A 24,314-nucleotide genomic window follows, 5' to 3' on the forward strand; every position below is an offset into this window, starting at 1 on the left:
CCTCTTCCTTTTTTTTTCTTTGCTAGAAAGAATGATTTAACAAAAGGACTCAAAGTATAAAGACCTTATTTTTATTTTAATATACATATATATTCTGAGCAGATTAAAAATAGAGTAGTAAAAACCTTTTTTCTTTTTAGAGATAAGCATTGGAGTGGCAGGGGGGAGAGCCTGTAACTCCAAACTTAGTGCCTACAATGCTTGGAAGACTTTATGATGAATTTCATACTTAGGTTTCCAGATGTTGGATTTCATCCCAACTTTTAAAGACCTCTAATGTTTAACAGGATATGTGCTGAGTGTAGTCTTTAACAGAGTTTTCTTTCATAATTCTAGGGTCTATGAGAGAAGGTAACTCAGGAAAACGCTGCAGAATTGGAGCTGAATATACAGTCTTCTAGAAAAGAAACCAGCAACCCTTAAAAGCGCACCTTTGGACTGGAGCTGTGTTTTTGGGAAGACTATGGATAGGCACCAGAGTTGGCAGCGGAGCTGTCTGAATGCTGCCTTTTTTATGCTGCTGTGGAGCGGCGTTTCCCACGCACAGAGGGACTGCACAGGCGTGGAGTGCCAGCCCTTGGACAACTGCATCGAGGACGTGCTGGAGCCTGGTGAGTGCTGCGCCACATGTCTGCAGCACGGCTGCACATGTGAAGGCTACCAGTACTATGACTGCGTCAATGTGGGCTTCGTCAATGGCAAAGTACCCGAAGGGCAGTCTTACTTTGTGGACTTCGGAAGCACTGAGTGTTCGTGCCCCAAGGGAGGGGGTAAGATCAGCTGCCAGTTCATGCTGTGCCCAGAGTTGCCCCCAAACTGCATTGATGCAGTGGTGCCAGCGGACGGGTGCCCTCAATGTGGAAGAATAGGCTGCCTCCACGAGGGCCAGAAATACGTAGCAGGACACACCTTCCACATGCCCCCGTGCAAGGTCTGCCATTGCCCAAATGCTGGTGGCGAGCTGATGTGCTACCAGCTTCCCAACTGTAACACGTTTGCCTTAAACACCGTGAGTCCCATGGATGCTGAAGATAATGAACCAGAGAGGCACTACGATGATCCGTACAGCTACGACCAGGAGGCACCAGAAGGAGACAACGCCCAGGTGGAATCTCCAAAAAAATACAGGAGCTATTCTTCCCATCTCGAGCAGGAGAGCATCAGCCAAGAGCAAAGTGAGGATTACGACTACCTACCAGTCAGCATTGCTCCTTCAAGTTCAGCTGTGGCTGGTATGTATGCTGAGGAAACAACCACTCCGCTCACCACACCAGCACCGAAGCTTCTCTCTGAATTTCGCAGTGCCACTGAAAGAACTGAGTGGAAGAGGGTGCCCAGCACCACTGCACCACCCCCCCAGCAAACAACGCATAAGGAAGCCCCAGTAACAACCAGTGCTCCTCTGGAGCACACCACAGCCACCACTGAGACACCCAAACAGCTGGGGAAACCGGACAGGAGACCAAAGGGGAAGCAGGGGGACAAGGAAAGGAGTGAGCAAGAAAGAACACCCCATTCTAAAATGAAAAAGCACACCAGAAAAGAAGACCCAGGGAACAGTATTCATCTAGACTTAAAAGAGGTGAATTTAACAGAACCAAGCTCAGCAAAATCTTCCCAGGAAACACATGAGGGAAATGCCTTTCCCAAGGTAAAGTTCAGTGCAACAACCTCTCCTCCTGTTGCTCTAAAGGAAGACCGTAGTCAGTCATCCCAAAAGCAGTCACAGACACTGTATCGTTACCATCCTGAGGAAGATGGGGACCCCAACTCTATTCACGCTAACCCCAGATTACCAGAAGGTAAGAACTATTTCCAGTGTAGATGTCTATGTAACATTTACTTACAGTGGCATTTCTCTTTCCTTATTTTCACCCCAAACAGATGTGAAGTCAAGCAGTTACCTTCTTTTAGCTCTCTCAGAAGGTGATTTGTCTTTCACATGACTCAACAGCTGCTGTTTCACTATTGCTTGCCTTGTTTTGATTTCGCAGACTGTGGATGGTTTTTTCTTGTGTTTTAACTTTATTTCAGATAATGATTTTTCCTTTTGTTATTTTCTCTTCATTTCTAATGCAATGTCAGAGAAACCTTTTTCTGTACAGGAAAGGAATTGGATTTAATTATTTATCTGTTCGGATTCTCTGGTTACCAGCTGAACGTAATCATATTTGTAGCTTTCATCTTTTACTAGAGGAAGGAGTGGCATGGTTATGCTTCTAGGACACACTGTGCATCCTACACAGATATTTACAGCACTTGTTGTGATATTTATCCTATGGCTGAAAGGCTGTCTAAGCTCATTAGTACAAGAACTTGCTAGATACATTCCAACACCACTGAGGATTAGTGCAGAGAAAGGACTGCCTCCTGCTTTGGGCTTTTTTGGGGGCTAGAAGTTGATGATGTTTATGATCAACTGTGGCAAGTGTATGTATTTCCTCTCTGCCTCTGGATTCCTCTTGACATCTTCAGTGAATGTTGATTATACGCTTTATGCAGTGCTCATTACAGTAATGAATGCAAACTTCATCACTATAAATTAGTACGTATACAGCTCATATTTCCAATTCATTTTTCATCAAATCAAGAGTAATATCTCCGTTTTCAAGATGTGGTGCAAAACGTTCTCATGAGAACTCAAATGTATAATACTTGCAGTCTGAGTCAAGAATACTGATTACTCCCTAGACAGTGATATTTTTTCCTGGGTTACCTATGTAGCCCTTATATGTGTTAGTCCATCTACTCTAGAAGTTTAAGGGAGATAGGAGGTGGTAGGTTTGAGAAGGAGCCAAGGCTCTATGTCCCCATGTAAGCAGCATGCCTTGTTTACCAAATAAAAGGGGTATGAGGTCCATGCATGGAGATGATAGCGTCTTCTTTCTCTTCCATGTATGTTTTTATTGTAAATGTTGACTTCATAGCCAGTGATCCAGCCATAATCCAAGTCAGACCTAGATGTCTTGATTTCACTGGAACAATGCTCTACAAATCAGTTCTATCTGAAGAAGTTCAGTGCATTACAGCTGTAAGCCAGGCAGCTTCCAAGGAGGCAGTTTGAACCCAGTGACTTGAAATGAGAAAACATTGACTGAACATTCATACCACGCAGAGGCCCATTTGGAGGCTGTCAAATGTGATGTGATGGATGGTTTATGTGCTTCAAGCCTTACCTCTGTGCTACCTTCTCTTCATAGATGCCTGTTTTATTTCACATCTAGATACATTTGTTCTGTGAAAGATGAATCTCCTAGGCCTGGCTGACTGATGATCCAAGGGGTAAACTGGTTCCAACCTTCCAGTTTGTCTAACCTGAATGAGAGAATAACACCCGTGTCTGCTCTGTGAAATGTGAGCAGTGAAAAGTAGGTGCCTACGTTGTGCACTGAGTTCACCTGCACTCACATTTGCACTGCCAGGCTATGCTTAAAACTCTTCCATCATTTCTTGCAGCCTACTGCAACATCTCATCTGAGCTGTGCATCAAGGTTGTGTTATACATAGGTCTGAGTTAGTACCAGTGAACAAGAACAATTTTCTGATGTTATTTTAATCCAGTCTACTTAAAATTAAATCCCCCCCCCTGCCTTTTTTTTCCCCCTTCTCAAAAATGAGACATTGGTGAAACATCCCTAAATCTTTAGTATGAGAGTTTAAGAAAGCCATTTGGGATGAAAGAGCTCTTCTATAGAGCTAGCTGACATATTTTGGAGTCTCCTTGGGATGCTTTCAATCTGTCATCCATGGGAACTGCTTGGCTGGCACAGGACTGGCTGAGGTTGGTTAGATCAGGGTTCTTGCTGGATAGCAACAAAAAGTGATGCCTGTGTGCTGTGAGGGAGCTGCAGAACCTTTCCCAAAGCCAGGAGTCTCCCTGGACATGACTAGTTGCAGTGCTCGTGCCTAGGGACTGCTGGATTTTCACTTGTGGTGGTGATGTTCTTTTAATTGATGTAGTTGTGGCTCATGTGAGCTGATCCATATGTTCCATGTAATAAAACACATACATCTTTTGTCTCTTTGGTGATTCCTGAGCTGGTGATAGAGGGCAAGTGAAGACATTAGTCAGCCTTGAAAGGAAGATTAATTCTGCCTGCAGATGTAGAATGAAAGCATAAATTTTATGCATGTTATTTCTAACTACAAAGTGGTGTAATCTGCTCGAATTGCCAAATACCTTCTCCTCTCATCTTTAAAACCTGCATGGCCCTGTTGCTGTTCCCAGCAGGGCTGCTGCTATCATAAAGTGGTGCCACACCTCCAGCTGCACTCAGCTTCCCCTTGGAGGCTGCACGCAGGCAGCCCTACAAGGGATGTGGGTAGGCTCAGCTCTCTGGGCTGCAGTGTGAGCCAGCCCCATTGCCTGCAGCTCTGGGGAGGATCTTCTGAAGCAGGGAGTGCAGTGTGGCTGCATGGGGATGCAGGAACCCCCAGGCTGTGTATGCCCAGCAGTGGCTGCCCTGCAAAGCAGGCCGGCCTAGGGGATTGCTTGGGTTCTTTTTGCACTTAATTGACTTCTCCTGCTTTTCTCATCAGTCTGTGTGTGGGGGTGGACTTGCTTTATTTTAGGTTGTCCTTCCTTGAAATCTTCAGTACACTTACTAAAATTTCATCTTAATTGCTTTCTTTTCCCTGTGTTTATTTGGGTTCCCAAGTCCCCGAGTGATACATTTTTTGTGGCTCTGGGGAGTTTCTACATCCTTCATTATTTATTTTAGTATTTCTTTCTCCATGGAGCTTAGAGAAGTATAAGGGTCTTCACAGAAACATTTGCTGCCACTAAAAATTCATCCTAGAGTAGATGGCTGTTGCATTTTTTTTCCCTTCCTATTAGCTGTGTCCTGGCATCAGATCTCAGCGGTTGGATCCCTGGTGCCTCTGGTTAAACACTTGGCTTTGTGACTTGTATTTTATGTATCTCACTCCAGTATTATATGTAGTTGAGCTTTCATCTCCCAAGTCTCTGCTGCCTCTTATGTAATCTTATGATAGAAACAACATGGAGTAGGTGCTTGGATTAATTTTGCCTTTTGATGCGCATTCTCCTTTTGTGCTTTGCTGTCCATGTGTACGTCAGCTGGAGGCTGTGAGGTCTGGGCTGGGCCAAATCTGTCTGCATGCTGCAGAAGGGACTCTTAAAGGCCATCTAGTCCACTGCACTGAACAGGGACACCTACAGTTCCATCAGGTGCTCAGAACCTGCTCCAGCCTGACCTTGAATGTCTCCAGGGTTGGGGCACCACCACCTCTCCGGGCAATCTGTGCCAGTGCCTCACTACCCTTAGTGTAAAAAAACTTCTTCCTTATATCCAATCTAAATCTCCCCTCCCTTAGTTTGAAACCATTTCCCCTTGTCCTGTCACAGCAAACCCTGCTAAAGAGTCTGTCCCCTTCTTTCCTATAGCCTCCCTCTAGATACTGGAAAGCTGCTCTGAGCTTTCCTCGAGCAGCAGTTTTGCTGATTACCTGGGTGCTACATGGGGTTGAGCTCTATGGCTCCCTGTGGCAGCCCAGCACTCACAACCCCAAGGGAGGGAGTGGGCACTGCTGCAGTCACCCCCAGTGGCCCTGCAGCAAGCCCAAGGGCACACTGGTGGCTCTGGGGAACTGAGCCCAGCAGATGGTATCTGCCCCAGCAGGGCTGGTGGCTGCTGCTGCACAGGGGTTCACCATCCTCTGCTCTCTGCCAGCCTGCACCACTCTGCTGTGGAAACACTTGTCTTCAAACTGAGTGCACTTGTCATAGATCCCAACTGTAGACTGGAGAGCTCTCCAGCCACATGTGGACCTATTGAAGATGCTGTGGCAAATGCTAATGAATCCACTCCTAAAGGAATAGTAAGTGTAAAGTAGAGGTAATTACTCAGCTGAGAAAGTGTAAATTAAATACTGTTACCAAGGGAAAGGATGAGATTGATAGAGACTGTAGTCTTTATGCAGTCTCTTTCCAAACATTGATCTTGTCCTGTCATTTACTGCAGGAGCAACAGAGGGAGTTTTAATTTCTGTATTTCCTATTTCCTCATAATAAAAATGCCCTGAACAAGGAAGGGCTTAATAAAACATATTTAAAGATCTTACTGTCAAGTTTTTATTATTTTTTTCCTACTTGTTTCCATTTCCCCACGCACTGCCAGAACAGTGCTGCTCCTTGGATAAATGTAGCTCAGGTAGCGAGCAGCCTCGTTGTGAATGCTTTATGATTTGCGTTCTGCTTTTGGCAGCCTGAATAGCAATTTGTGTCTAGCTGGAACCATTGTGTTTCAGAATAGAGGTATTTTTCCACTTAAAAAAATCACCAGTTGTGGATGAGTTTATCATGGTCATTTTCAGAGATAAGGATAATTGCTCTCCAACCAAAGTAAATTCGTGAGACAAGATCAGTGGATTGGAAAATAGCACTCATTGCAAGTGAATCCTTATCAGGAAGGAGGCACTGGGAGGCTCTTGTGCAACTCCTGAGGATGTAGGCAGGTTTTCAGCCATCCCTTCTACTGTGTGTTTGCTCGGGGACTGAGGCTTATGAAGAAAGACCTCGCCTTTGGTAACTGAGGACAGATGGGAGACGAGATCCATGGAGCAGACCTGCACTGAGGGCTTCCCTGAGCACCCCAACCCTTCAGCCCTTCGTCCTGCTGCTGCTGTAAAAGGCACAGAGGGTGGGAAATGCTGTGAGTGAAGCTTTGGAAATACAATCTCAAATTGCAATTACTTTGTGTTTTTAAATATTAGGTGATGTGTTCTTTCATGTTTACTTGCACTACCGCAGGCTTAAATCTGTATTGCATACTTGGTCCCAGCTCTCTCTGCAGCAGGAAGAAATCAGCTCTGAGCCCTCAAACTAAGATAAATGCAGAATAAAAATAAACCTGGGGAGAGTGGGATGTAGGGAGAAAAAGCCTCCGGGCCAGCAGTATGAATTGGGCTGAGCTACAGCCCCAGGCCAGTGTTCAGCTGTCTCTTGGGAGGCACAGCTTTGAGAAGGATAATGGAGGAAGATAGCGTGAATGATTGTAAGGCAGGCAAGAGTACTTACAGAAAGAGAGGGATGAAAACACAATAAAATAGAGAAGCATTTTAAGAGAAAACCATAAAATAGACGTAGTTCTGCCCAAGATGTCATTCTGACCTTACCAGGTGGTATCTGGATGCCACCATGTATCAGGGGCTTCTCTTCCTGGCCCCCTCCCCTTGCTTATCTCTTGATACTTCCTATGTTAATGAGAACAGGAACTTCAGGCTGGTGTGCACTAAACACTGCTTGTGGCACGGGGCTGTGAACACAGAGCATGAGGGTAAACCAAACCCTGCCCCAGCCATGTAAAGGAGCACATTCACACTAATTGTTTGCAGGCTTTGAAATAAGCAGTAGCCAAAGGTATCAAATCTCCAGGTGCTGCTCTGCCAGATGTGACTGAGCTCTTGCTTTCAGTGGATGCACCATTGAGCCCATGCAAAGTGCTCTGAATAGTCCCTCTTAAGGAATTTGAGCACAAACCAGGAGTTGACCTAACCTGCCAGCCTGGGCATGTCGGCATCAGCTGAATTGTGAGTATCCAGACTTGCCCTAGCCAGGGGCACACTTTCTAGGTCAGTGTTGATGTTTTTGTGTTTGTGCCTAGTTGATTTCTCTGGACAAGTTGTTGCATGACTGCTGCTAGCCTGTGTGTGTTTTGGGAGCTGCTGCAGGTCAGACTGTTGCTGGCTTTCCAATTGGCAAGGCTTCCAGGTGATGCACAAAGCTCTGAGTTTAGTGCATTCTTCTTTTTGCTTTTTTTTATTATTTTTTTAATTATTATTTTGCAAGAATCACCCTCGTGAGCTTCAGCTTTTGTCACCACAGACCTTGTTTCAGTCATCATGTGTCCCCTTAATAGAATGGAGATACCAACCAAAGGTCATGAGCTCCTTGCAAGTTGAGCTGTTGGAGAAGATGGGTGTCTGTTTTGTTCTGTTGTTCACAAAGTTGAACAAAGCAGCAGCTCACTTCAGTCTTATCTTATGAATAAGGCTCTGAACTCCTGGGGGCAATGGCTGCCAGCTACAGTGTGTGACACAAGGTAGGATGAACTTGCATGTTCCTTCAGGTCTTGCTAATCTTGCATGAAGAGCAGAATCTTTTTCTCAGCACCTGGTGCAGTGGTGTGGCTTGGTCAGATTTTCATCTGCTGCCACACGTTTTATACACTGTGCTCTTTTCCCTGCAGCACAAATACTATTACTCATGCAGTTGGCTGGAGCACTTTTTTTTTTATAAGGGAATGCACTGTGGTAAGTGCTGGCACCAAGGGCACCTGCAGAGAATGTTTGAAGAAAGAGTGAAATGAGATGAAACTTTGGCTTCCAGCAGGGAGTGCATGCCTCACTGCTGGCCCTGGTGTGAACACAAAAGGCAGTGTTTGCCTGGGACAAGTCTCCCACAGTGGGACGCAGGCAGGTATTCTCAGGCATCCTTAACTTCGTGGGATTTGGGTACCAAGATGGTTCAAATCCAATATGTTGAAATAATAAATGCGACTGGAGTTGAGCATCTAACTTACTATGACATGTTATCACCTGAAACCCCTGGGCATCAAAATATCTTTGGAAACTCTGTACCTATGTTGTAGGAGTAAACATCATCCATCTTTTGTGATAAGTTAGCTTCATCTGTGGTTTGCAAGAGCATTTGATCTCAAATATGAAATTAAAATGTGCTGGAGACAAACTGTGGAATTGAGATGGGGGGTCGTCTTGTGCCACCTCATTAAGCTCTTGAAAAGACAGGACCTCTGGGCTCCTGGGTTTCTCAGATGATGGCACCTGCTCTTTATTTATAGTATGTATGTGAGAGTACTTCTCTTAAGAAACAGAATTTAAATGAGACTTATTTGGAGTAGTGTTTGTGGTGTTATAATCAATCGCTGAGGTATTTACACAGAGTATAGCTCATTAGAGGGAAGTAAATATAAGCAGTAATTTCTGTTCCAAACTTTGTCAGACAATAACCTTTTCAACAGTTTCAAATATGTGGGCCAGAGGAACACAGCTTTCTAGCATGTGCTTACTCATGAAAGGATTTGTAATTTCATTACCCCAGGCCTCTCAGCAAGCCATATCTCTTACCTCTCAGGGATTCTTAAGTAACAAGCCAGCAGTAATTGGGATTTTATAAAGATCTCCTTATGTGTGAGTGGGTTTTATGTTTTACTGACTATTCCCAACCTGTCTGTGCTGTGTCTGAGATGACTGATTGTCTTCCAAAGCCACCAAAATGTCCAAAACTCGTACCCCAAAGCACTGGTGCTGCAGACACCAAGCTCAAGTCTGAGAAAAGGACAGGGAAAAAGCAGTCATGCTATCACCTGGATCAGCAAACCCTGCTGCATGTTGCCCTGCCTGTACTTGGGGTGAGGGTGCTGTGTTGCCCCCCAGAGCCCTTTGCCTTTTGCCCTGCTGCTACAAGCACATTGCAGGGAACAGGTCTGCAAGCAGTGATGTTATAGAGCCTGAGGGTCTGCAATTGCTCACTGCCTAATGGAGCTTTGGGTTTTACTCCGTCAAGGGACCCTGCTGATGGTGATGGAGTACCTTATTAGGTGGCAGACAGTGGCTAACACGGAGCTCTGGGTATTAACGGGGAGGCAGCTGCCAAGGGAGAAATGAGGTGCACAGGTGGGTGCATGTGGCTGAGGTTAGATGTGTCCAGCTGCCCATGGCAGTCTGGTCATGCTGGGTGCAGTTCTGACACTAAAAAGGGAAAAAAAAAAAAAAATGTGGAACTATAATTCCTTCTCCTTCCTTGTCATGAGTGCTATTTGCTTTTGTGTTTGCTTTTGTGAGCTATAGGGGTGCTGCTTGCATTTACAAGGGCTCAGAGATATTTGTAGCTTTGAATTACTGAATGTTAAAATAAATGTTTATGGTTTCAGCAACTCTGGGCTTACAAACCATTAACAAAATCACAGAATGGCTTATGTTGGAGGGGACCATAAAGCCCATCCAGTTCCAACCCCCTTGCCTTGGGCAGGGTTGTCACACACCAGATCAGGCTGCTCAGGGCCTCATCCAATCTGGCCCTGAATGCCTCCAGAGATGGGGCACCCACAACCTCTCTGGGCAGCTTCACAGTCCTCTGAGTAAAAAAAGTCTTCCCAACATCTTACCTAGATCTCTGCTTTTGCTGTTACCAATCCTGCGGCAAGCTACTGCTTGCATCTCGGGCAGCCTGTATTGCAGACAAGTTAGCTTTGTTTACAATGTTATACACCTTTCCACTAAGGTAATTTAAATTGAGCATGTGAATGTGTCTCACGGATAAATAAGTTTTTAGGATGAACTTTATTTTGTATGAGGTCACTGTGTAAAAAAAATTAATTTCAAGAAAAATGTGCATCTTCTCCCTTATGTTGGTGAGCGCCTGTGCTGCATCTTAGCCAAGAAAAGCATGGAAGGTAATCCCAGAACATCATAGTGGATTTACCTCCTCCACCTTTGCTGCCTGTCACTTCCTTCCCTTCCCATAGGCTTGGAAGAGCCAACTTTTGTGGACTTGTGGTTAAGGAAACATCCTTTCACCTGTGCTAGTCACCTGCCAGAGAGCTGGCTTATCTGCAGGGAACAGAAGTGAGGAGAAAAATCAGCTCGTGCAGCAAAACTTCTGGGGTGGTTGTACCTCTCACTATGCGTTTGTTACTTCCCATTAGAGTTTTGAAATGCGCTGTGTGTTACTTACTGGAATACTTTTCTGAGCACAGATTAAATGGGTTAACATTATAAGGTTATACATCTTGTATGAAATGAAGAATCAAAAGTATTTCTTGTATTCATGTTGTGATTGAGACATCATCCTAAAGAGTCTTAGAAAACAATTACTTTTTGTTGCCAGGGGTTTGTAACAGAAGGTGTTGTACATAATACCAAACCTTCTGCGAGTCAATAAGTGCATGATGCATGCAAAGGAAATTCCAGAAAGTATAGTTCCTTGCTGAAAATATGTCTTTTTAATGAAAGCAGATATTACTATATAAAAAAGTCATTTCTTACAACTCTTTCCTTAAGGTTAAAGTGCTGGTTTGCATTGAAAGCAGAATGAGAAACTTCTGAGTTGGTTTAAAGATATTTAAAAAGTCTTTAAATAATGAATCTGAGAAATCACTAGAAGGAGGACTTGTAGATAAGAATATAAAGTCAATTAATTATCTGTTTGGTGGCATGGAAAGCCTTACACTTGGCACATGCTCAAGGAACTAGCAAGCTGGTGGCTATTTCTCTGCAATGCGCAAGCAGGCGCAGTTGCAATTCTTCGCATACCTCTATAAAACATCTTGTTTATGGCCTATAAGCTGCTCTGGATTAGTATAATTTTCCCTTATCCAAGAATTTTCCTCTGCAATTTGCATTAAGTTTTCTTGTGTTGGAACTGCTTGTTTCATGAAACTACCAGTAGTTTTCATTTCCAGGTTCAAAACTACAGTATTCTAGCCAAGGGATTTTGTAAGATATTTACTCTGAGTAACTGTTTTTGTTGAAGATAACGCACACTTAAGTAATGTCTCATGTACTGATGATAAAATTTTACTGGTTCTCAATCAAAGCTGATAAGCATTGCCTTAACTTATGGCATTGAAATCAAAAGAGAGTTCTGTACAAAGTCTGTTTCACATTACCAGGTTACATAAATGTTTAATTTCAATTGGTTTGGATCGAATGTAGTCACAAGCAAGTTGTGGTTTGCTTGTACCTTTAAGTGGGATTGGAGATAAACGTGTAGGCTTTCCAAAATCTTGTGCAAAGATCTCAGGACTTTGGGTTGTTGCATTAAACTAATTAACATGCTTTAAATATATTCTTGACATACAAACTTGTGCCTTGCCCAGATATGGCCCTGGGCAGCAATGCTCTCAGGGCCGCATGTGCCCCTTCCCCTTTGTGCTTGGCCCCAGGCACAACAGGATAGGCAGAGGCTCCCACTGCCTTGGCATTAGGTGAAAGTTGACCAATCTAGATGAAAAAGAGTTATACAACTCGTTTCTTTATTGTTTTTGATAGATATAACCAAGCAATTCAAGTCAATGGAAGCTTTTAGAGTCAACCAATATTTGCCTTTCAGTGTGAATAGTTTGGTATCCTGAAAAATTCTGGTATGGTGCAGCAGATGCCAGTTTAAGTTTACTACTTATTCTCACACTCAAATACGAAGGTTAAATGAATTAAACACTCTGGTGCAGAAACTGGTCCACCTTTAACCTTCAGCACTGCGTCGCTGTTCTCACTTGGGCGACTGCCGACCTCCCAGCATGCCAGCACAGCCTGGCAGGGCACACAGCTCGCCTGCAGCTGGATGGTTGGGATGCTTCACCTGCGCTGCTGCTTGTCTGCACCACTACAGGCTGTGTGATCTGACCTTTATTAGGTAACATTGAAGTCCCTTGGTAGTATCGGGAAGAAGCTTTATGCAGTCTTGAAATCTGACCCTGATATTTCTGGGAGTTTTCTTATTCAGCTTCTAAATGGATTCAGTAATGTTTCTTGAAATAAGACTTTGAAGGTCAAATCCTGTTCTGTCAGTGCCATATTGACCCCATTACTTTCAGTAAGTATTCAGCTGTATTACCTCTTCCTATATTACCATGAAATAGTAAAGGGCAACTGTTAACCATTAGAAATCCTAAAAACAAAGTACCCTCTTTAAAGAAGTCCTCCTTACATTTCACAGTGTGCATTGGTGAAGTGAGCTGGTCTCACTTCACAAGGCTTTCTTTGCAGCAAAAAACCCTTATTTGTTTCTGTTATATTTCCTGTCAGGCTCAAATTCCTCTCCCAGATCTTACGGTTAATTTATAGCAAGCAAATACCTCATGAAATGTATGATCATTATACAAATACATTATTAGAGCCATTTGTCTTTTTGTTTGTAAATTCCCCAAATTGAATGTCTGGGTAATGGATGTTTATGGAGATGCAGTTGATAGCATTGAGAGCACACAGCACAATGTGGCACCGAGGTCACGAGCGAGCCACCTTATGTATGGCAGGCAGGAGGGGCTCAATGCCTCTCATCTGGCACTGCAAACCCAGTTCCTTTAGGAAAAAAAAAGTGCTGGTGTTGATGGATGAACAGACTTCTCCCATCTATGCTGGTGCAACAGAACCGATGCTCACACTGCTTTGTTTTATGTCTGGTGTGGAAAGCCCGTGCTCCCTGTGGAGTTTATCATGCGCCTGACCACAAGCATATGGATTGAAGTCAGTTTTTCAGATGACTGTAGCCCTGTTTTTCCATTTAGAGAGAGCCCAGTTCATTATTATACTTGATAAACCTGGAGTACTTGTGTTATCTCATAAATATATTAGCGTGAGGATCGTCCTTGTGTACTGCCTTCATACTAGGTTGGAATACTGTTGCTCCTGGAGCAGACCTTGTCCTGCTTTGGTGCAATTGCAACACAAGCAGGTATTTGTATTAGTGCAGAAACCTTCACAGCACTTTCATATTGTATATCCTTTAATGCCGAGAAGGAAAAATATACATATGCTACAAAATACAGGAATTAGCCCATATCCTGGAAGGCCAGAGGGCCACAGTGCTGAAGTGGTGCTTGATTCTATTCTCAGAGATGAAGTGGAGAGGCTTTCTAGTCCTGCCTTGTTTGTTTTGGCTGGCTGTTTGCTGCCACCTTGCTGAGGTTTTCTTTGGCTGCTTGAATCTGCTCCAGAGTCATCAGAACCTGGAAACTGCCAAAACTGATGATGAATACAAGGGGGAGAGTGTTGCTGCAGTGCAAGAAAAATGCAAGCTCGCCATGGCGTAAAGAGCACTGATATCTCTGGCACTGTAGCCTGTGGTATGCTCAGTGCTGTGGGTACACGTTGCCATTCTCCCAAGAATGCAAAGCAGGTTATCTGCTCTCATGCCCTTCCTTCTAGTAGAGCTAGTGATACAGAGCGGGTTTATCAGCATTGTCTCACATGGGACTGAAAGGGTGAAGTTGAGGCTTTATCCGTGTCGTATCTTGATCTAATTAGGAAAAGATGCAGCACGGAAGCTCCTGCAGACCAGCTTTGGGGTGGCACTGTGTGTGCAGCCAGTAAGGAGAGGAGACGCAGCTGTACCTGCATGCAGAGGGATGCAGGCTGAGCTGGAGCCTAGAATTTCAAACTGGTGTTCATTCCAGAAGTTACACAACATGCAGGATGAATATGCATATGCAGCCAGTGCTGGTGTATGGATGGCACATGACTGTTGGGTGTCAGATGCTTTAAAACGGGTGCTGTGACTTCCAGCTGTGTGTTGGGGAGCTTTAGATAAGGCTGGAAAATGCCCTTGTCTTGTTTGCCTTCATTTCTTATTCCCAGTTAGAAAGTCTTACTGACTTTCAAACTGCTGAGCAACTTTTAGTCCTTTGTATGTGCTTTAGAAAACAAAAACCAAACCAAAACCAAAACCCTCTCTTCCTGACACTGAAGCACTTCCAAGCATGTTGCCTGTGTCAGGCTGTCCCAAACAGAGAGGTCAGCTCTGTGGTGGCGGTGGCCATTGCCACCATTTATGTAACTGAGAGTCGGTGTTTTGTAAGCAGCAGTGTTTAACTGGCAACGTTACCCATGGGTCTGCACGGTGCTGCAGGAATGCTTGCTAGCTGAATGAAAAGTCTTAAGATATAAACACAGGGAAAATCCAATCTTGTTCCAAAAAAGTGTAGTGTTGCAGAGGTCCCCATAGGCTTGGCAACTGGAGGTCAAGCCTCAGCATGAGGCATCCCTTGGGATGCAGGGAGCTGTTTGTTCTGTAACTCTTTTGAGCCCAGAAAATCCTCTCAGCAATGCAAAATAGGTCCTGGTTTGCAAAACCAATATGTGTGGGGCTCTGCGTTTCTAGCTGCAGCTTGCTAACAGCAGTGACTATGTAAATAGGCTTCACCTGGCGCTGTGTTTCAGGGCATCGTTGCTCACAGCTTGTTCTTGCCCGGGTTTTTCTTCCATAACTGCCAGTTACACGAACTGATGGATTTAACAAACTGCCTTTCGTAGCAAGTATCGCAAAGAACAAGGACAAAGTGAAATTCCAGCACGTGGCTAAGTTGCTTATCAAGCATTGTGCCCTACATGTAGAGGAGACAAATGAATACCATCCTCTACTCCAGCATAGAGCTGCACACCTGGGGTGTCCCTGCCATGGTGTGGTGGCTGGGAGTGGGGAGAAACTGCCTTTCTGAGGGACCTGAGTGGTGCACCTGGTTATGCTCAAGCTGAGGAGCACGTTCATAGGAAGGTCACCGTGGCAAAGAGCACCTGCAGAGGAGCCAGGTAGATGGGAGCGTGAAAGCCAAATTAAGGCATTTCTTTTGCTCAGACCCACAAAAGAGGGTAAACAGAGTGCTGTTGAAGTTTTTAATAAGTAAATCAGCAGGCAGGTGTGTCCTATGTTGTCACACGCTATGAGCTGTCAGAGGGGTGGGTGACAGGGTGGGCTCGGTCATTTTCCTATTTTACTTTCAATCCGGAGGCGGCTAAATAGGAATGGTTTTAAATAGTATCATAGTTGCCATGGTTACTCGTCTAAATTGAAAATAGAGGTCTGGACTAAGCTTATAGTCTGTCCGCCAAAGCAAAACTTGGACCTGAGTGATGAAACCTGAGTGGGTTTGAGGAGTCACGCCGAAGCTCGCGCTGCCGCACTCGGTGATTCAGAGCACGCGGGTGTGCTTGACGTCACCGAGCAGCTCCAGCATGGGTTCGCATGGGCCTGGAGACATTGCAAAGGGGAAAATCCTTCAAGCTTCAAACGTTTTCCTCTTTTTTTTTTTCTTTTTCCTTGCCCCAGGAGGTCTGGAAAGCTCAGAAAAATGCCATAATGCTGTTCTGCTGGGAAGGATTTTTATTTTGCAGATGTTACTGTGCAACAAAGCAGCAGCAAATGTAAAGTAGTTCAGATAGATAAAAGCATCCCATTAAGGTAAATTCAGTGTATTTGTCTCAGGAATGTGTGGCAAATGTGTGTCTAATTACAGATAAGGCCTCTAAGCCTTTCATCTTCTCTCAGTGAAAAAGAATCTGCAAGTAAAGTGGAAACAAAATGTGTTTTGGTGAAATGAGATGAAGGTCTTTTCAAGGATTTGGCTATTGCAAATGAGTCCCGCTGGAGGGAATGGAAGTGTTTCCTCCTATCCTTCTGCTTTGTGGGTGGCACTGGAAGTATCAGGACAACTTACTGCAGTTTGCACTGGAAATCTCTCACTTTGAGATAAAAGTCTGTGGTTCTGCCTTTGGAGATTTTTAGTTCCATCTGTTCATTTTCAGATGGGAGGGCAAATCAGTACCAGTCTGGTGAAGATGCTGGAGATGCACAGAAGACATCAGCTGATCCTGGTGTGGAAAGTGCATGCTTAACATTGTGTCATATTTCCTCTCCAGTTTCTTGCTCAGTAGGTGGTAGAGAATTAGTGCTTAATTACTTGCAGGCTGTGGACAACAACCAACCCCCTTGAACTGTTTACGTTTGTGGGTAAGGCTGGAGCTGAGTGTTCTTTTGTGTGTTAGTCTTTCTCAAACTCTATGAAAGACTTTATAGCACTTTTTTTTTTTTTTTTGGATCTCTTATAACATACATGTTTGCTTCTAAAGAGCTTTTATTTATGTATTACAAAGAATAAAAACAAACAGAAAACAACAAACACACAGCCAAACTATATACGTTGTGTATGATACATTCAATTTACTTTGTGCAGCTTTCCTCCTTGTCAGGAGGCACAGTCTGTTGTTTGTGACTTTGTGCAACTGTGGGAGACCAGAATGGAGCAGAAAGTCACATCTAAGCCTTAAACGTGGAGCTGGAGTTCTAGACATGCTTGGATACAAGGAATTACATCTAGCAAACATCACTTGAATAAAACATTAATTTCCCATTAAGCAACATTATGTTGCTGTGATAATTGTTCCTGTTTTGAGTGATCCTCGTTTCCTGCATCTCTCTGGTGACTCATCGCAGCAGCGATCTCGTCCATTCTGCTTTGCAGATGCTCTCAAGATGTCTATTCCCAATCTGAGTCAGCTTCTTTATCATCAGCGTCCCCTCTCAAAGCTATTGTGCTGTGAGAATGTATGCCTTGCTAAGGACTTCATTCTCCTTCTAGCATACAAGTGACTGGCAGCTCTGGCTGCACTTTCAAATTTAAATCAAGTTTTAAGAAAGTTGTGGGTTAAAAATTCACATTCTGTGTTTTCACATCTTGGATCTGTTGCGCAGCACAGCCTCACGTAACCCTCATGTGCCCCTGGGGCTGAAGGCATGAGGCACAGGTGTCTTAAGGGCAAAATACACGTGAGAGTTAGCTGGAAGGGTGCTCTTCTTGGGGCTTAATGCTACAATCGATGTTTGACTGTGAAACTGCACCAGGTTTTTTTGCCAGGAGTCCTGTTGGTAGCCCATCACTCAGCCTCTGATGGAATCTGCTGTCTGACACAGCACAGTGCCATGAGTAAACAGTTTGTTTTGGTTTGTTGAGCCCTCCTGCTTGAGCTCAGCACTCCAAACAGGCCCGGCAGTTGCTCTCCTTAGAGTTATGCTGTTATTAGTTGTATGGCAGTGTGACACCTGGGCTGTATATTCGTGTGACTCTCTATGGAAGATCATTAGTTTTGGTTGTCTTCCCCACTCCTTGACTTGTTGGCAGGTATTTAAGCTTCATGCGTTGTGTTTGGGTAAAGGTTTCATTTCCATGCTGAGGAGAAGTCCAAGTAGTAATGCTGTACGCTGATAACAGCACTCCCTCATGAATGGGGAGCTGTGGCACAGTGCCATTCCTCAGACAGTCCTGAGATATATCTGTCACATGAGGTGGTTACCTCAGCTGTCAGTCTGTTAAAATTACGTACGTTTTTAAATGATCTCCTCTTTATATAGCCAAAAAATGATTCAGTCCTCTCGCTTATTGTATTACCTCAAGCTCCTGGTATGTATTACACATGCAATCAAGAAATTAAAGAGTCTGAGGCTGCAAGATTTATTTAGTGGCATTAACGTCTGTTTGCTAGTAATTTGATTCAGAAAGATGAGAAATGTATTTCTGAATTGTCTTTTAATGAGCAGATAAGTGGGTTTTTGTATCACTCCAAAACTTCATCCTGTCACCTCACGTCTGTGTTTTTACAGAAGCAATGGGTTTGTTATCTCTAGGCAAGGTAGCAGGCAGCTGTGGCAGCTTCTTAGATTTTAAAAGAGTTCATTTTAAATACCCCTATTAGCTAACAGAAGAGGAAGAAACTTTCTTGTTTATTTCAGAGGCATTTCTTTTACGGTAGATTTGATACCTGGGGGAAGCAGAATAGCTAGAATGAACTGCGAGTGGTTCCCTGCTCTGTGAATGTGTTCATACGTTATTTCTGTGCTTTGTGATCCTGTGCGATCAGGATTGCTGTGATTGGAACAGAATGAGGAACACTGTGAGTAGGGGGGGAGGGATAAAAATAGTTTTAGTTAACTAATAGACTTACATAATGCTCCAACAGTTCATATTTCAGCTGAAGTTTTCTGGGACGAAGGAAGGAAGAGAAGCGAGGTAGAGGCAGCATCAGGGGGTGGGATGCCTGAGCTCCCCAAGCAGGAAATCAGCACCAGGCACCTCTGGGTTCTGCAGAACTGGGGAGAGGATGGGCCCTGTTCCATCAGCCCAAACACGTCTTCCTCCAGAGCTCTGAGATGGCTCTGTGGGAGGAGGAATCTCACAGGCGGTTTTCCTCTTGCAGTCTCTGCACTGAAAGCTATTTGTGTAAGAAGATGTGGATGTACCCGTTTAAAAAATACCAACATTTATTGCTTCACTTAAATATGATCTTAGTTGTCCTAAATACTGGTTGTGCAAGCAGAGTTTTGGGAGGGTAGATATTTCAAAAGAAGTCTTCCAGAGATGATTTTCAATTTAGTCCATTTATGTCTTATTCACAATACAAACCTTGGCAGTGTTATTCAAAAGCCATGTACTGTAAGACACAGCAGTTCTACACCCTTTTGATTTTTTTTTAAAGTCAGATTAAGCTGTAGAAAGTGCCATACGCGAGATCTAATGAGACATATGGCTGGTCTTGTTGTTTTGTTTGGGCTTTTTTTGCCTGCTGAAATAAACTCGCAACTATGCAACTTGTTTCTCTTCTATGTAAGTAAATCATAACTACTATAATGCTCATACCTGTGAGCCAGAACTAGTCGAGCCAAGTCTGCCTGGGGGAGTTGGGAGTGCAATGCATAGATATTGTAAATCAAGTGAACAATGCACACAGTTTGCATTCTCAGTGTTAGCAGAGGTGGGGATTACTTAAAGGATAATTTCTGCCTGGAGAGGATGATCTGCTGGCTCCTTCCCAGAGGAAGGAGTGATGTGGGCTGCTCCAGGCAGAGCTGTAGCCCTGGGCTCCGCCACTGGGGATGCCACTGGGCACCAGCAGTGGGGCCCTGCCTCAAATGAGCAGTGCCCAGGGCTCCCCTCGGTGCCATGGGGTCATCCCAGCACCCAGGTGTTCTGAGTGTTCATCTGACTTGAGGTAATTTGATGGCACCTCATAGGTAGCAGCCATGCGGCACCTCCTCTCCCTTTGGCTCAGCAGCCAAAATGACTTGGCACCAGCGAAGGCTTTGGCATGAGAGCTGGCAACTTTTGCTTGGGAGAGTGACATGGATCAGGAGCTCGGTTTAAATGTTTTGCCTTCTTGTTAGAGGAGACTTGTTAGAGGAGCTGTTGCCAGGAGAACTGGGAGATATTAACCTCGCTCACTGCGTTATCTTTTATCATGATCCCTATAACATAGTTTCCTTAAACCCTGCCAGTTATAAAAAGAAAATAAATGTGTTTTTTTTCATTAAAAAAAAAAAAAAAGTTAACCTTTTCTTTATGAGAGAAGGAGGGTAGGAGGGGGATTTGTATTGCTGTGGCTCTGGGAAGTGGAGACTGCCTCTATTAAGAGAAAAAGACCTTAAGATGGTGAAAACAACACAAAAATAAAGTTGCACGTTAGCTGGGATTCTACATCTTAAAAAGAAACCAAGAATATTCTGAGAAGGTGATGTGTGATGGACCCATTTGTTTCACTGAGGTAACAAAGGAAGGAAAGAGTCACATGAGCAATGAAGATAAAATGAAGATGACCTCAACCATGTTACATACAACTTCATGAATGGGAGCAGTGCCTCATTCTAGCAAAGCCATTCTTAAGGCATTGAGAAGATTTTCAAGATTATGGATAAAGAGAGATTATTGTGGGTTAGACTGATAGGATTCAAATTTATGGCTTTATTGAAGGGAAAGTATCCTCAGCTGGAAGCCATTCTAGTAGGTGTCAGGTCAGGCCGACCTTAGAAGTTAAATACAAATAGTTGCTGAGAACGTGGACATACTGAAGTGGGAACATTTGCTGGGTTATGACTGTAGTTATAATCAGGAATCATTTTTTAAATTGCTGATTGCAGGTATAGCCTTGTCGAGTTTTGGATCACTTGCATTCCTGCTACAGTTGAGTGGATGGTGCTGGCAGTAGGGTTCACAAACTCAGCTTATAACTTGTTTTCCCATGTTGGCCTGGATTGTGAAAATATTACCTCAAGAGTTAAAAATGCTAAGTCTTTCTTTTTAGCAAATATCACTGGATGTCAAGAAAACATATCAAATTTAATTGACTTCTTAAACATGAAGTGTTTTGGAACTATTCCATGGAAATAGCTTTTAGAAAGTCTTACCTGCCGGCACTGTTACTGTTCGAGTTGGATCTGTAAGTTGTTGGCAGAGAATTGGGCAATTTGGGATCTTGCTGCTCTTGGGCTGAGGCTGCTTGAAGCCAGATGTTGGCTCTTGGGAATTAATGTAATCTTTTGGGTCTCAATGTCAGTGCATTGTTCTCATTTGCAGTTGTTTTTTGTTTGTTTGCTTGCTTTATGTGCCAATCTCATTGTACAGAGGTTTGTAAACCTCTTTTTAATCACTGATTCTCAGTGACAGCTGATGTCATCCAACTTTCTGTCTTAGATGTAAATTGACAGAAAGCCCTGGGAAGCTGTGAGACAAAAGTTTCCCTAGTCCTGGGCAATTCAGCAACAGTAACATGGGAGAATTTTTAGAGAGTAAGAGAGGGTAGAAAGCAAAACTGTATTCAGAAGGCTTCTTTTCACTTCTTTCAGTGTTTAAGATTGCTTCCCCTCTGGATAACTATAATCTGCAAATCGAGTGCATAGAGTTGCACTAATTATTAGTTTAACAGATGATGGTGTGGGAAAGTAATTAGCCTTAAATAACGAATTGTCATGCCATGTCAGATGGTTTTGCTTTATACTTCATATGCTGCAAATGTAAGTAATCTTAAAATCGTTATGAATGCGTGAAAGCTGTTAACTCAGTTTTCCATGTTCTTTCAACTTCTTGAAATGTTAGTCACTCGGTTACAGTGCCAGTCAGTTCATGTGCACACTGCGGAGATTAGAAGTTGTATTAAACCAGTGAACTGCTGCACCTGAATAAAGTCTTTTCCAATTGTATGGATTCAATGTAAGTATCATATCACTTTCGTTTCATCCATTGGTTGGAGGTGGCGGCACGCAGCAGTGGTGCAGAGGGGCACAGCACATGCTGGTGCTGCCAACAGTGTGATGGATTGCCTCTTCTCAGGCCCTCCATGCCTGCTGGAAATGAGCTCAGGGCTAAGAGCACGTTGAGCACTCCGAGCACTGCGAGGCCTGACTGAAATTGGCAGCTTTGCTGAGTCAGAGAGCAAATGTGCAAAAGGGTTTAAGAGGGCTGAGGGGAGCAGATGGATCGTGTAAGCAGTGTGGTGCCCCGTCAACGTAATGTCAGTAATTGAGGGTTTGCTTGGTGGTTATTTGGTTTGGGTCCTGACATAGAAGGGGACCAAAAAAAATTGTGTTTCCAAAAAGACGTGGGAAAAGTGATAGCATTTTCAGAGAGATAAGAAAAGAGGATCAAATAAAATAGGAAGTATGTGTATAGTCAGCAAAGGGAGAAGACTAAGGAACTCAGAGATGAAAACCAGCAGTGAAAGGTAGAAACCTTCACAGGTAAGAGCTAGAGGAAACCAGCTGGGCTCAGATGGCATCGCTTAGTGTTGTAGGGGACTGGTGCTGTAGTTACTTGTGTCTATTCCTGCAGTTGGGAAGTGCTCTTATCTGCTTGGTACCGTGCCATGTGAGCGGCACTCAGCTCGTGGTCACAGCTGCCTGCGCATTATTGCCTTTGCCAGCATAATGTGGGTTAGGCAAGAAGGATGGAGAGAGCACGCCTAACCTGGAACGTGTGGATGGTGCTTTTCTGTTGACAAAAGCTGAATTTGCAACAAACTGCCTAGAAAACTGCTGTTCCCAAGAGCTCTCTTCCTGCCTTTTGCCCGATAGCCAATCTTTCATTACAGTGTGGTTGCAATGCATTTAACTTGAATTTTAAAACAAACAACGCCTCCCTAAAAGCAGCCTTGCCAATAAACTCTGCTGGTGGTCCTAACCTTGCTGAAGGGTGTGTGGCTCAGAGCGGGTGCTTCTCTTGGAGCTTCAGGGCTCCCCCTGGCATAGCAGCTCCTGCCTTTGGCTGTGTTGTCCTTACAAAATGCCCTTCTCCTGTGCCCTCAGACTATACATCAGTCACAGGGATGGTGTTAGGCCTCAGAAAGGTTTTTGTCTCATCGGAGGAAAGGACTGGAGAATCCTTTGAAACAAGAGTGCAGCTTGGGCTAGTTGGGTCATGACCTCCCAGAGTGCTCCTTTGTTGAAAACAGGTACAGGTACACTTGTCTTCAGTTTTTTATAAGCTTCATGTCTCTGATGTAATAATGATTTCTAGGTTTTATTTTATTTATTTATTTTTCCTGGTTTGCAGGCATTGTAAAGATGCGTGCTAATACATCTTTATATGTATATAGTATATATATATATACTATATAATATATACTATAGGCATATGTTGTGGCAGGTTTACCCGCATTGGCAAATCCACACCAGAAGTCTGAATTTGACCCCGTATTTCCAACTGCACGGTTGGGGGGAACAATTTGCCACCTCTGACCTGCTTGGTACTTGTAATACATGCAAGCCAATGTCTCCCAGTGATTAGGAAACAGCTGGCAGCTAACAGAGTGCTTGTTGGCTGGGAGAAGCAGCAAGTTCAAAGCTGAACCTCTCCCTTGATGAAGAAGGATGCATTCCTTGCTGGCGGAGGGATCTGGCTGGTGCCCAGCCATTGCCAAGAACGTGCTGTCCCATCCTGCACTGTGCTGCACACTGCTCCCACTGTGGTCCCTGCTGAGCTCTGTATGAGGGGATTTCTGCTTACACAGGTTAGTCAGGTATTGGGCTTACTGATTTACTCGGTTTTAATGTGAGCTGGGGCCTTCTGAAGGTAGGGAGGGTCCTTGCCACAGGACCTCACCTCCTTTCCTGCCACCAGGATCCCCTCTGGGATGTGCAGGGTGTACTGCTTTGTTCTTCATAGGCCTTTCTGAGGACGAGAAGTTGGTGGGAAGTTGCATCTGCTGAGGAGGATGAGGGAGAGAACATGAGGGGATGCTGCTGGTACCTTCCTGAGTGCTATGGATTTCCTTTGGATACTGTGTAGTGTTGTATTTGGCTTTTAAGCTTTATTTCACATCCATTTGAGACTGCAGACACAGCATATAAAGGTGTAATTGGCAAATGCAAGGAAAAGCATATTAGACCTCAGAGAGAAGTCATCATTTAAAAGTGTCTGAGAGACCTGCTATTATGTGTAGAGCACTGCTTCTATGGGGTAGTTTGTAAAAGAGCTATTTTTTGCTGAGTACCTTCATGTACATAACTAACAAAATAAATCAGGTTGTCAGCTACAGAATTAAAAATCTGCGTTATAGTGCCTTACACAGAATGATGTCAGTGTGTATAAATAGGACAGCCAGTGTGCCTAGACAGCGTATGAGAACTCAGCACTAAGATGTTTCTCTTCTTGTCCTGGTTCTATTAAAAGAATGGGAGGGGGTGAGTTTATCTTTCACTCGTCTTCTGGCACTCTGACCTTGTTTAGAGAATCTGTTTTTCAGGGAGTGTATTGATGCAGGAACTAAAAGCACTGAAGAAAATACCTGCCTAGTGCTTTTTGGTCTCTGTGCGGGTTATAAATACATCCCTTTGATTCTAAGGGTGGTAATGCAGCTGGATGACTGAAGCACAGTCAAGGTGGTAACCACACACTTGAGACCAAGCTCAGGCTGCAGAGCCACCTTCAGAGTGAAGGCAGACTATGTAACTCGCTTTTAATGATGTCAGTGGTTACCGTGATCGTGCTTGTAGCTCCTCAGCATACAAGAAGCTT

The 24,314-nt window shown here is 44.0% G+C and overlaps 1 protein-coding gene across 10 annotated transcripts in view; it reads left to right on the plus strand.

Annotated features, from left to right (window-relative positions):
• The window catches only part of FBLN2 (fibulin 2), a 115,374-nt gene that overhangs the window by 45,193 nt on the left and 45,867 nt on the right, over window positions 1-24,314 (plus strand). For all 10 annotated transcript variants that reach the window (XM_040646675.1, XM_015293442.4, XM_015293443.4 and 7 more), the window contains one exon: window positions 337-1,802. In XM_040646675.1, the coding sequence (XP_040502609.1) occupies window positions 464-1,802 (1,339 nt within the window). In that variant the 5' untranslated portion in view covers window positions 337-463. The remainder of the gene's footprint in view (window positions 1-336; window positions 1,803-24,314) is intronic.

Source organism: Gallus gallus, chromosome 12 (genome assembly GCF_016699485.2).
Source record: "Gallus gallus isolate bGalGal1 chromosome 12, bGalGal1.mat.broiler.GRCg7b, whole genome shotgun sequence".
NCBI classification, from domain to species: domain Eukaryota; kingdom Metazoa; phylum Chordata; class Aves; order Galliformes; family Phasianidae; genus Gallus; species Gallus gallus.